The sequence below is a fragment of the Pelophylax lessonae genome, assembly GCF_965119305.1.
Source record: "Pelophylax lessonae genome assembly, chromosome: 11".
Taxonomy (NCBI): domain Eukaryota; kingdom Metazoa; phylum Chordata; class Amphibia; order Anura; family Ranidae; genus Pelophylax; species Pelophylax lessonae.
In genome coordinates, this window is record NC_138778.1 from 70,459,472 (window position 1) to 70,473,588 (window position 14,117).

Consider the following 14,117-nt stretch of genomic DNA (forward strand, 5'->3'; position numbering starts at 1 on the left):
TACACAGCTTCCACACTCTGCAGTCTCCTCATAACAACTAAACAAAATGGGAGTTACAGCAGGAAAATGGAGGTGGGAGCAACCAACTATCCAGAAACAGCAGGGGTGTAAGGAAGATACCAATAACATAGCATAAACATAGAGGCTTTTCCATAGGTAAATTTCCAATGACGTTACACAGCTTCCACACTCTGCAGTCTCCTCATAACAACTAAACAAAATGGGAGTTACAGCAGGAAAATGGAGGTGGGAGCAACCAACTATCCAGAAACAGCAGGGGTGTAAGGAAGATACCAATAACATAGCATAACATAACATGTAAAAACAACTGCTAGACAGTTAAAGCTGCGTGGCAGCACAATTATTAATTATGAATAATCATTTATACTGAAAGAAAAATCTGAAGTTGAACTGACTTCTGCCATGTGTATTGTTTATTAAGCATTCTCTGAGTGGACAAGGTGGAGAGGTGGGCCAGTGACATCATGATCTCTACCTTGACCAATCAGAAAACACTTTGCATTCATTAAGAAAATGCAGTGTGTCTTCTCAATGGCACCTGTGAAGAGCAAATGACCCCCTGTGTTCACTATGAAGCAGGGCAGTGATCACGGTAGTCGCAATGCCGGCTACAGTAATTTCCAGTTTCCACAGGGATTATCTAGATATGGTCATGTATGCTTACACTGGTTTATACTTACAAGCAAAAGACTTGTAAAGTCTGGTTTGGTCCTGTAGGTTGAGTGAGCCTTGGCTCTTCATTTTGACTCAATTTTGTGCAGCTAACTTTTTATCATCGATCATCTTTTAAATTTCTAGCTGCTATGAGCTGTTAAAAAATGATGTCTGTCATATTTCAGTGGGTTTTAATTCACCTTGCATGCTATTATTGGTTATCGTATCGCTTTCTGAAAAACATTTGGATTTTCACATACAGTATAAACCGAAAACCTTTTTCTCCTCTCTAATAGCAATACATAGGTTAATGATAATGATAGATCAGTTCAGGAGGTAATTTATATTTGAGGTGTTCAGATGTATGTAATGTGCCTTTTTATTGTGCAAGTTTTAATGCTGTATTGTTTAGAGCAATGGTGGTTGAGTTATTTACAGTATAAAAGGCCACACTCAATCTTCAGTGTATATAATGTGACAGAAAATGGTCAGAAACTGAATATAAACATACATACAAAATGATTCAGTGCTCTGCTGTAGATATTATATCTATTCAAACAGGTGTCATTTCCACTTCTAAATAAAGGAAGTCAGAGTTTGTTCAAGTTCTTCTGTGTACAATGTGGCCCTTAAGTCTGCGCCATACTATCTGGGCAGCAGCCTTGGAGATCTGTTTGCGGATCTGTACTGCCACTGCAAACTTGGTAAAGTTTGACTAAAATGTGATGGTATCCAACTTCTGTCATATAAAGTTGTAAGAAGGTCGATGGTCAGCACTTCCAGTGGACTTGTGTGCCAAGTCAGAGATGGAATTCCGGCCTAAGCACCCTTTAACACTGAACAAACCACCCTGTTTTGGAAGACTCGTTCAACTGACTGGAACAGACACACGCAGTGCTTTTCTCTTGAACAACATAAATGTTTTGTGGACACACCAAGGTCTTGTTTTCATGTGGATTCTTTCTGCCACAGAAAGAGCCTAGCCCTTAACAGTATGACCTGCCGGGTTACTGACGAGTCATGGGGAAATATTATTCTGCAATACAGTGAATCATGCCTCAGGCCAAGATGGGACCATTCATTTAGCAGTTTTTAGTTTATGGTAGTAGCTTCGATCTTTCTCTGGGACCGCCACTGCTTTAACGTTATTGCCATTATAAGGAAGCAACCACCGAATCCTCTCTCTGGGCCTATGCACAGTTATACTTGTTGGATACATGGATGAGGTTCACCTGATGTCTACTCTTAAGTCTTCCCCAGGACAAGTCTGCCACATTAACTGTAATCAGATCACAATGACAATTAGACCTACTCAAGGTTACAAAGATCTTTTTTTCCCTGTACCATTACACATTATTGCTCAAACCCTGAGGAAGGGGGAGTCCAGTTTCCCCAAAACACATTAGCTATATCTGACATTCCTGTTCAAATAAACAATTCAAATGCACCTCCAAGTGAATAAACAGTTTTTCATTAGGTGTTCCCAAGCACATATCCAAGATTTTATCTTCTTATGAGTGATGATATCATTCAGCACTAGAAAAGAGGCCTCCAAACCACTTACCTAGCCAGAGTCCAGAGTAGTAGTAGTAGTAGTATGAACCAACACCAGCAAACAACTACTGTTAATGGACTATCATGGACAGTATACATGCCATATACAATGTAAAGCATGTAAATTATAAACAAATCCAAACAGAAGTAAAATTCTGCCAGCAGCCATGTTCCCAAACTAAGACCATTTATAGGACAAAATTTAAAAAGTGGTATACCTGCCCCTATTAAAAAACTACCTGGCAAAGATCCTCATTCTCATAAATATACACCGTAAAGAAGCATGACATATATAGTATAATTCCAGAAATATCCAGGGCACTTATATTTACGGTTTACATTTATGACATTAAAAAAAAAAAAAAAAAAATCAAGTTGTATTTGATGCCTAAATGAGGCATGAAAAATTGTAATAATATCGATACACATCCAGGGTCATAGCTCATCCTATAAGACAACTTTGTACATTGGTACTCCGATGTCACATGGCTCCAGTTAGACCTGAAAATACTAGGATATCATCCAAATGGTTGTATGGCATACATGGTTATTTCCAATATTGCTGGTAGCTTCCACAAATACCCATAAACTTTGATCATTAAAGACACAGTGCTTTATTCCAGACATATATGGTATATTCCATGGTATATTCCACACATATCTATCAAAAAGTAGGCTTAAGACTTTCCAGACCTCAAAATTCCTCATACATATCCTCACATTGGGTGTACATCACATGTTGTGGGGGAGGAATGATAGGCTCATCCCCTAAGCAGGTCATGAAAGATGGTTTTTACTGTTCTTTTATCACCATTGAAGCCATAAATATATTAAACTAAGTGACTTATTCTGCTGCCGCAGGGAGATGTTCCAGGTTCATATGTGGATACATGCATTAGTCACAGCCACTAGTGATTAGCAATGACAGCATCCATAGATTTTGTCTGATAATTGCTAACACAGGCACATACTGCTTGCAGTTACAATGTCCATGGGTCTTAGCTGGGTATTGCCATCCACTGGTTTTCATCCAATTGCCATGGGTATCAGTCATCAGTGTAATATAGCTGCAAGCTATGCCACAAATCACCAATAATTCATGACAACAGTTCAGAAAAGGAGGGATCAGGTGGGTATACATGGGTGCTTGACTGGTTTTGCTGGTATCACTTGGCTTCTTCAGAGGTTACCTCTCCAACTGGCCAGTCACCTCTTATGGAGAGATAGAGCAAAGTCCATGTGCAGTTCCACCCATGTAATGCCACACGCATGAATGTCACCATGGATGGAAGCAGGCATCGAAAAAAACATTGCCTAAGGGGCAGGATATGGCTCAACCTCCCCACTAGATGGTGTTTCCAGTGAAATCACAAACATATTTGTAAACAACTAAAAGCTAAATACATTTTTCCATAAGGCCCAAGAGAGAAATTTACACTCTACATACAGGGCATATAGGCAAAAAGAGGAAGGGAGGGAAGGGAGAACAAAAGGGTGGCAAACTACACTTTGTAAAGGATAGGACATTGATTTTTCCTATAAGAAATTGATTTACAGCGGGTATAGAAAATAATGACCCACCTTTGTGGCCAGAAATGAAGACAAACACTGTTTTGGTTTTATCCAGCTGTATTTACTCAGTGCAACTTTTAACATCCAAGTGAAAGATATGCATCAACGTGTCGGAAAAAAAATTCAAAAAAATTCAACTGTGATCAGCTGTGGTCATTTTGACTAGCTCAGCATGAAAAGAGCTTTCCTGGAGCATTACAGTCCCTGGTAGTGCAGCTGAGGCAAACAATCAACTATGTGTGGCAAGGCACTTTCAAAAGATCTCCGGGATAAAGTTGTGAACAGTCACAAGTCAAGAGATGGATACAAAAAAATGTCAAAGGCTTTATCAATCCCTAGAAGCACAGTGAAATCTATTATTAAGAAGTGGAAGGTATTTGGTACAACACAGACCCTACCTGGATCAGGGCGTCGCTCCAAACTGGGCCAGTAGGAAACTGGTAAGAAAGGCTACCAAGAGACCTACAGCAACTTGCAGTTGCAGGAATTTATGACAAAGAGTGGTCATTGTGTGCATGTGACAACAATATCACAAATTCTCCACAAATGTGGCATGTATGGGAGTGTGGCAAGAAAAAAGCCACTCCTCAAGAGAGGCCACATGCAGTCACCAAACGATATGTCTGGCAGAAATCCAAAACAGCTCACCATCCAAATAACACCATTCCTACATTAAAGCATGGAGTTAGTAATATATATATATATATATGTTTATTCACTTATTTATATGTAGCCGTTAGCGGACTACTACAGTCATCTGATGTTGCATACTCGCCCACTGCTTCCTAGACTGTTTCTATACTCCCCTAGTGTTGGTCCCAGATTTCATGCATCATACTCCTGAGACTGGAAGAGAGCATTGTGGGAACTGTAGTCTTCTGAAAAGATATTACTGCACTTCTGAACTGTTTATGGACTACACCTCCCAGCAGGCCATTCGCCCAGGGGAGAATTGTGGGAAAGACTAAAAAGGGATAAGCTGACCAGGCCCACACTCTCTTTCTTCCCGGGATCCATCGTGTGTGCATTGGTTCGCTGCTGAGAAAGAGGACTGCGGCCTACTGCACAACACCCAGCTGTCTTAAGACTCAGCCTAGGTGGGACGGACAATGCTCGCTACGTCATGGACATCCTTGCAGCATCACTGATGGTATCGGAGTCGAAAGGATTCACTGAATCAGCAGAGCACAGCCATCTTAGTATCTCACAATGGGGAGAGTTGTCTTTTTGCTTGTCTCACACTATGCTACATTTGGAAATTCTTTGTCCTTTGAGCTTCAACTGCCAGGGAAGATAATAGCAAAGCCTTGCATTCTGAACATTGCTATTTTATTGCTTTTAAAGGGGACTTCCAACATGACAACCAGTGGTGTAGTTTGGCTTTGTGCTGCCCCGGGAGCAAGACTAAAATCATTCCCCCCTATCTAAATTTGTTCCACCCCTTCCTTTTTAAGATCCACCCCTTCATCTTTAACTCCTCGACTCTTCACAAATTTCCCCTCTACTCTTCACAAATTCCCCTACACACACTTTACAGCTCTCAAATCTTCACACCCCCCCCCCCCCCCCCCAACACTCTTCACAAATTCCTCCCCCTCTCTTCACAGCTTTCACCTCTTCACAACTCTTCCCCCCCTCCTCAAAGCTCTCACCTCTTTATAACCCCCCACCCCCCACAACACTTCAACACAACTCTTCAGACCCTGTGTAGCTTAATATGGTTGGTGGCAAAAATCCCATGTAAGAAAGTTATGAGGCATTATACAGTGGCAAATTACAAATCAGTTGCTTGGATGCTCCTACAGTGGTGGAGCAGTGGTCTGCTGGAGTGCCATTCTCAGCAGCCATATAGTCATCACATCACCCTCCCCCCCTCAGCAGCCATTTAGACTTCATTCCTTAATATGAACAACCATGTAGATTTGCCTGTGGAACTACAACTTCCCAAATGCACTGGCAGCTCTGAGACAGGATGGGAGATACACATACAGTGTTTACTTAGCTCTGACATACAGCAGAACCATATCAGCTTCTAGCTGCTCTCGGTCTATCTCTGCTAATCAGTTTACGATCCATCCATTCAGAACACCCACCAAACAGGACATCTTTATCCAGCTGCATTGTGTCTGCCGACTACCTGTAAATGGGTGTCAGTCCTCCCTGCACCAAGTGTAAGAACAGCACACCGGAGGCAAATATGCACAGCCCCCGCTGTGCAAACATGCAAGCTGTCTGGCCCCTGTCACAAGTCAGGAGAAAATGCAGAGCTCTTCCAACACTAGATGCACACTCTGCCAGCCGGTGCCTTCTGATAACAACATGACTCTTCTATCACCGCCCCAGAGAGGCTCTGGCAAAGTTGGAATCGCTCCAAGTCACCACTCATAGACCATCTTTTGAAGAGGCGGTGCTGGGGCTGGGAACCGTGTGTCCCAGGAGAGAGCGCCAACAGCCTGCACACAGTAGTCCTTCTTCCTGGGGGGCGCCGCCCAAGGCAAATGTCTTGTTTGCCTCGCATTAGATACGCCCCTGATGACAATGTCTCAAAGCACACAGCAAAAATTACCACATGGTGGTTGAAGGAGTAAAAGGTGAATGTCCTTGCATGCCATAGTCAGAGCCCAGAATTAAACCCCATTGAAAATCTGTGTAATGACTTGAAGAATGCAGTCCACAAATGGTCACCATCAAATTTAGCTGATCTTGAGCAGTTCTGCAAAGAGGAGAGGGCAAATATTGCAAAGTCTTGATGTGCAAAGTTAGTAAAGACATATCTCAACAGACTAAAGGCTGTAATTAAAGCAAAAGGTGGTTCAACAAAATACTGACCCAAAGGGGTGATCCTTTTTCCAACTCAATGATTGCTTTTGATTTTTTTTTTGTGACATGTTGGTGTTATATCTTTTACTTCGAGTAAATGCAACTGGATACACCAAAAATTGTGTCTGTCTTCATTTCAGGCTGAAAAGTAAAAACGTGATTATTTTAAAGAGGAGGTGATTCTTTTATACACCCAGTGTAAACACTACATTATCAAAAGTATTGGAACGCCTGCCTTTACACGCAAATTAACTTTAATGGCATTCCAGTCCTAGTCCATAGGGTTCAATATTGATTTGGCCCACCCTTTGCAGCTATACCAGCTTTAGTTCTTCTGGGAAGGCTGTCTACAAGGTTTAGGAGTTTGTCTATTTGAATGTTTGACCATTCTTCCAGAAGCGCATTTGTGAGGCCAGGCACTGATGTTGGACTAGAAAGCTTGGATTGCATTCTCCGCTCTAATTCATAGACAAAAACAAAAGCCGAGAAGTGCCTCTAAACGCATTAAGACGGTGTAATTTTAATAAACCCCACAACAGAGCTACTTACAAAAGAAAGGTAAAAAGCAGGCACATCTTTAAGTGTATAGCCAGGACGCCAGTTGGAGCGGGCCGCAGGAGCTGCTGGTACCGCCAGGTGGAATGTGACAGGAGTCCCTGTGTGGTGGAGAAAGCTGGCCGAAGTCCTTCCTAAGGCGGGTGGAGCACTGCGTTGAATGCAGCATCATAAGCGGGATGATGCGGGCAGGGCTTGGGACCAGAATGCAACGTATTTCAGGGGCATGCGCTGTACCACATAGGGGCATGCACGATCCATTCCCAAGCAAATTACAACACCTAATGATGTGATATACACGCACCAGCCGCTCGACTGTTTCCTGCCAGCTCATGGAGAGAACTGTGCAAGGCATGTACATAATAATTAATGGGGGGGTTAGACCGAAGAGGGGAAGGGAAAGGTTATATGTAAATATATAAAATATATGCGGTATTCTCGGGCTAGGATGAAAACCTAAAAGGGGAAAAGTAGGTAGTGGCAAATTATATACAGTACCTGAGACAATTACTGGATACACATTTTTTGGGGGAAAATTAAACATCTCATTGCATCACATAGATACTTACTATAGCCATGCAGACACCCCCAGACCACCCCCAAATGGATAGGGATTACCTATAAATAATTGGACCAACTGTTATTTATTGCTTCAAAAGAGGTAAATTCATAAGGTAACACCCATGAGAGGCGTGAAGGTGTCCCCACGTGCATGCAATCCCGGGGTACAAGTGTGATAAACAACAGAGCATAGGGGAAAAAAAGAGGAGGGGAAAAGTTCTAAGTTATAGGATGGTACTGACATCCAATTCCTCATTGAGGCGCCCAGGTGAGACAGTGTCGAGGATGAATATGCAGTAGGTCTCCCGTTGGCAGAGCCACTGGAATCGCTCTGCCTCAGGTCCAACTTAGACTGATCTTGAAATTCCTGAAAATGATGAGGTATACTATGTTTATCCTTCCCCCTCCTTGATAAAGTGGCGATGTTCGCCAAATCTTTTCCGAAGAGGGCGGATAGTGCAGCCCACGTAAGAGAGGCTGCAGGGACAGGATAAACAATATATGACATGATCCTTAGAACAACAGTAAAAATCATCAATGGTATAAGTATTACCTTTGACTTTAAAGAATTTTTGTCCATAATGGAAAAACCTGCAGGTTTTGCACAATGGTTTTGCGACACTGATACATCCCTAAGGGGAATCAAATAAAGTTGGTCAGTGGGGCGAACAGAAGACCTGGGTTTGAATGGGATATATTTTTGGAATTTTTATTTATTTATTATTTTTACTAGTAATGGCGGCGATCAGCTACTTATAGCGGGACAGCAATTTTGCTAACGACAAATCAGACACCTAACTGACACTTTTGACACTTTTTAGGGACCAGTGACACCAATACAGTGGTCAGTGCTAGAAATATGCACTGTCACTGTACTAATGACACTGGCAGGGAAGGGGTTAACATCAGAGGTGATCAAAGGGTTAAATGTGTTCCTAGGGATTGCTTGCTGTGTGTTGGGGGGGGGGGGTGCTTGTACTGTGGGAAGATAGAGATCAGTGTTTCTGCTTAGTATATCTGACGAATGATTGTCTGTTTTTTTTGCATGCTAGTCTCATATCGAAAATGAAGAGGTTACTAAAGTTGCGGTAATTCTCGTACGACAAAATACAAATTCAGAAGTAATGTGTTGTATTGCATTGTAATTACATTCTTTCGTATTTCAGCATGCGTGATCTTGGTCTTTTGTACTGATCAAAGAAAATAATTTGCTCTGGTATTGGAAAGATTTTCGTGTTTGCCTCTTCAAATTATTTTGCATGAACTGTCGTGTTCAGCTCTTAAAAGCTGTGTACTAACAAAGAACACGGAGGAAAAATGGGAGTGCTTCAAGAGCATGCTAAACAAAGGGATTGGCCTTTCCAAAGGGAAATACATTTAAAAGAGCAAAACTAAACCCTGGGTGGCTAAACTCCAACATAATAATGCATATTAATACTAAAGAGAAGGCCTTCAAAAAATACAAGATGGAGGGGTCATTGGCAGCATTCAAGCATTACAAAGAGTGTAATAAGATATGTAAAGACGAAATCAAGGCAGCTAAAATAGAACACGAGAGACATATAGTGGAAGAGAGTAAAAAGAACCCCAAGAAATTCTTTAAGTATATAAACAGTAAGAAAGCGAGGCCAGAACACATTGGCCCCATAAAAGACAACAAGGGAAATATGGCCACAGAGGACAGAGAAAAGGCGGAAGTGTTAAATAATTTCTTCTCTTCAGTCTTCACAAAAGAATCGGGGGGCTACACTAACCCAGCTTGTAAGGCTAAACTAAATAATACACCTCAGGAAGTACCACCATGGCTAACAGAATATAGACTTAGAACTAAACTAGAGAAACTTAACATAAATAAATCACCGGGACCGGATGGCTTGCACCCGAGGGTTCTTAAAGAGCTCAGCCAGGTGATTGCCAGACCATTATTCCTGATCTTTAAGGATAGTCTGCAGAAGGGTATGGTGCCAGCTGATTGGAAAAAAGCCAACGTGGTACCAATATTTAAAAAAGGGCCGAGATATATCCCGGGTAACTATAGGCCGGTCAGCCTAACATCAGTAGTCTGCAAGATTTTGGAGGGGATATTAAGGGACCATATACAAGTCTTTAGTAATGAAAATGGTATTAGTAGTAATTAGCATGGATTCATGAAAAGTCGTTCTTGCCAAACCAATCTATTAACCTTCTACGATGAAGTGAGCTGCCACCTAGATAAAGGTAAGCCTGTAGATGTGGTGTATCTGGACTTTGCAAAGGCCTTTGACACCGTTCCCCACATACGTTTACTGTACAAACTAAGGAATGTAGGTATGGACCATAAGGTGAGTACCTGGATAGAGAACTGGCTCCAGGGGAGAGTCCAGAGGGTGGTGATAAATGGGGAGTACTCGGATTGGGTGGGTGTGGAAAGTGGGGTCCTCCAAGGTTCTGTTCTGGGACCAATCCTGTTGAATTTATTCATAAATGATCCAGAGGAGGGGATATCTAGTACAATCTCAGTATTTGCGGATGATACTAAACTAAGCATGCCAATATCTTCTATGCAGGATGTGGAAATCTTACAAGCGGACCTGAACAAAATAATGGGGTGGGCAACTACATGGCAGATGAGGTTTAATGTTAAAAAATGTAAAGTAATGCACTTGGGGGCCAGAAACACGAAAGCAAGCTACTCACTAGGGGGCAAACCTCTGGGTGAATCTAAGTTGGAAAAGGACCTGGGGGTCCTAGTGGACAACAGGCTTGGCAGTGGCATGCAATGCCAAGCCGCTGCAAGCAAAGCCAACAGAATACTGGCATGTATAAAAAAGGGGATTCACTCCAGAATTAAAGAGATTATTCTCCCACGTTACAAGACTCTGGTCCGGCCACATCTGGAGTATGCCGTCCAGTTCTGGGCACCGGTCCTCAGGAAGGATGTGCTGGAACTGGAGAAAGTCCAGAGAAGGGCAACAAAAATAATTAGGGGAATGGAGGACATCAGCTATGAGGAAAGACTACAAGCACTAAACGTATTCTCTCTGGAGAAGAGACGCTTGAGAGGGGATATGATATCAACGTACAAATACTGTACTGATGAGGACCCTAGCATAAGGAACAAACTTTTTAGAGAAAGGGAATACAATAAGACACGTGGCCACTCACTAAAACTAGAGGAAAAACGGTTTAACCTTAAAATACGTACGGGGTTCTTCACTGTCAGAGCAGTAAGGATGTGGAATTCGCTTCCACAAGCAGTCATATCAGCAGGGAGCATCGATAGTTTCAAAAAACTATTAGATGGTCACCTTAAAGACCACAACATACAGGGGTATACAATGTACTAACACACACACACACATCATAGGTTGAACTAGATGGACTTATGTCTTTTTTCAACCTCACGAACTATGTAACTATGTAATGATCAGATTGTCGTATAAACGCTTTGAAAGCAGTATGTTTCATCCAATTTTCTGATTGTGTGTACTAGGCATAAGATACACATGTGATCATCGGTATACTTATAATAGACACATGAGTGGTTATGTAGAAGGCAATATATAGGTGATAGCAATTTGTCTGTTTTATTTTTTTTTGTAATATTTTGCTTGTTGTTTTTTCATTTTTACTGTAAGGGTCCTTGAGAACTCAATTTGGTATGTCTTGTTATTGTAAATTGTACATTTGTACCTTGTCACAAACTTGTGCAATAAAAAGTGTTAGCAAAAAAAAAAAAAAAGTAGGGTGGGGTGATTTGCCTTTTTTGGAAGGGGGAGGGGGGGGGCTTGTGGGCATCCTGGGAAAGAGTTTTGCTGGTTTTTTCTTTTCAGAATGCAATCCCTCTGTGCTGTGTTGAGCAGTTGCACATGCTGTACTTTGTGTGGTGGGAGTGCAGTAGTCAGGATTGAGCAAGATATCACCTTTCCATCTATAAACTGTCACGGCTCATAATGATAGTCCACAGCAAAAAGGTGTCCCTGGAAATTGTTTAAAATTTTGACAGCTGCAGTGGCGGCTGGGGCTCCATGGGGGCGGCAGACGGACCACAACATATCCCCCCCCCGGACCACACCAGCCTGCACACCATACCCCCCCACCCCTTGATCACCGGCTCACTCACCCTGGACATGTGGAGGGCAGGCAGCAGCGGCGGCGGCTTCTTCTTCAGTCTCCTGCATCTCCTCCCTCCTCCTTGGCCAATGGCATGGCTTCTCCTTTCGGCCAATCAGGAAACTGGTCTCATACCCGCTTCCTGATTGGCCAGGAGGAGGATCCGTGTGACAATAGCGAGTATTCATTCGCTATTGTCATACAACTGGGTGGACTCAGGGTGCAGTGCTCTGCGCCCCAAACCCACCCTTTTTGGAAGCCTATTAGAGCCTCTGGCTCTAATCACGTGCTTCAAAAAAAAAAAAAACCCCATTGGAATCCATGCGTCCGGCACCCTGCATGTAGGTTAGGGGGCCGGATGCATTCATGGGGGGGCGACGCCCCTGTGCCCCCAATGGACGGGCCGCCACTGGACAGCTGTCTGTTTGTACATGTTTAGAGTTGGTAAGGTATGTAAGATGAACTGGTTGACTGATGGTAAGCTAGAATTCATGCCGGGATCAGATGAAGCGTGTAAGCTGCAGATTTTAGGTTATATTCATGTTCTGCAAGGTGATGACATGACCTTTAAATTAAAGCACACTTATCTCCTAGCGCTGGTTTCCATGTCTGTTTTTTAAATCAGCTTGCAGATGTTTTCTGCCATGGCTAGACTGCAGGTCATTAGGTAATATTTTGCCTAAATGTATCTTCCAACTCATATTCAAAGTGATTTGTTAGTCTACCGTATATAGATTCTTCAGAGTTGAATGACACTTGGCCCACCAAACTTAAAGTGGTTCTAAAGTCAGAAGGTTTTTTTTTATCTTAATGCATTCTATGCATTAGGATAAAAAAAAAAAAACATGTGCAGCAGCCCCCCTAATATTTACCTGAGCCCCATCTCAATCCAGCGATGTTGCATGAGAGTCTTGGCTGTCCAGGACTCTCTCTCCCTATTGGCTGAGACAGCAGCGGGGCAGCATTGTGTCTCAATGAACACACAGAGCAGCGGTTCGGCTTAGGTGCTCCATAACAAGCTGCTTGCAGTAGGGGCACTTGGCAGGAGGGAGGGGCCAGGAGCGCCAGCAAGGGACCCGAGAAAAGGAGGATCTGGGCTGCTCAGTCCAAAACGACTGCACAGAGCCGGTATGACGTGTTTGTTATATTTGAACAAAAAAAAACAAAAAAGAGACTTTAATATCACTTTAAAATGTTACTAAACCCACAACAGTAAAATCAGTCTGTATATGCAGTAAAGCATGCTGGTTATACTCTCTGTGGAACCAAAGGGGTTAATCCTGCACATTGTGTAAAATGGCTGTTTGATCCTGTCTTCTCTGATCACCCCCTTCTTCTAAAGTCCCCAAACCATCTCCTGATACTACAGAGCCTTGGGGGCACTCTGCACATTCTCAGTTTGATGTATATTGGTAGAGAGTTTTTTTTTTTTTGGCGGGTAGCATGTGTGTGATCAGCACAGGGCCAATCAGCACTGTCCAGACAGAGGGTCAGGAATTGTACAGCCTCTTAGGACAGTTAGAGAAGAACGAAAACTCCTCCTACAAGCTTTAACCAGTGTTCAGCTGGACACTGATAGAAGTCACAAGACTCCTATATACTGCTGATGGGAAAAGGTATTTAGCAGTTTATATTGCAGTTTCATGTTCTGTGTACTGTGGGAGACCAAATATAGTGAATTCAGGGTCCTGGGTTTAGTAACATTTTGATTCTTAAGGCTGCCTGGTACCACCTGCAGTAGAGTACTCCCATTTGTTTGATTTTATTTGTAACCATGATTTGGATGCATTCAGTTTATGGTTCTTGCTCAATAACCAATGTTATCTCTGTCTTCCAGTATTCCCTCATGTACATGATGATGGTCTTGCTGGGATCATTGCATGTGAGTATTTCTGCTTTTTTTTTCTTTCTTTCTTTTTCAGTTTCTAAGTATGTTGTCTAATTGAGAAGAAGTAATATAAATTTAACCGGTTGCCGACCGCCGCACGACTATATACTGTGGCGGTCAGCCCCGGCCAGGCAGAGTGACGTATCGATACGTCACTCGCCTGTCACTGACTTGCGAGCCTATTGCGGGCGGGCGCGCGCCCGCCGGGGCGCGCGCCCGCCGCGGCTCGTTCACAGACAAGTCAGTGCGTGTGACCAGCGGACTCGATGTCCGTCAGTCACACTACGATCGCTCCTGTGAAGGGAGAAAGACAGAGCGGCTTGTGTAAACAAGCTGCCTGTCAGTTCTCCCTGTGTAAAAGTGAAGATCTGACCGTTCTACTATGTAGAACTGTTGATCT

General features: G+C 42.9%; 1 protein-coding gene across 1 annotated transcript in view; it reads left to right on the forward strand.

Annotated features, from left to right (window-relative positions):
- Window positions 1-14,117, forward strand: part of CNTNAP1 (contactin associated protein 1) — a 261,388-nt gene that overhangs the window by 226,938 nt on the left and 20,333 nt on the right. Inside the window, exon 23 of the mRNA XM_082271239.1 lies at window positions 13,667-13,711. Coding sequence (XP_082127365.1) covers window positions 13,667-13,711 — 45 coding nt within the window. The remainder of the gene's footprint in view (window positions 1-13,666; window positions 13,712-14,117) is intronic.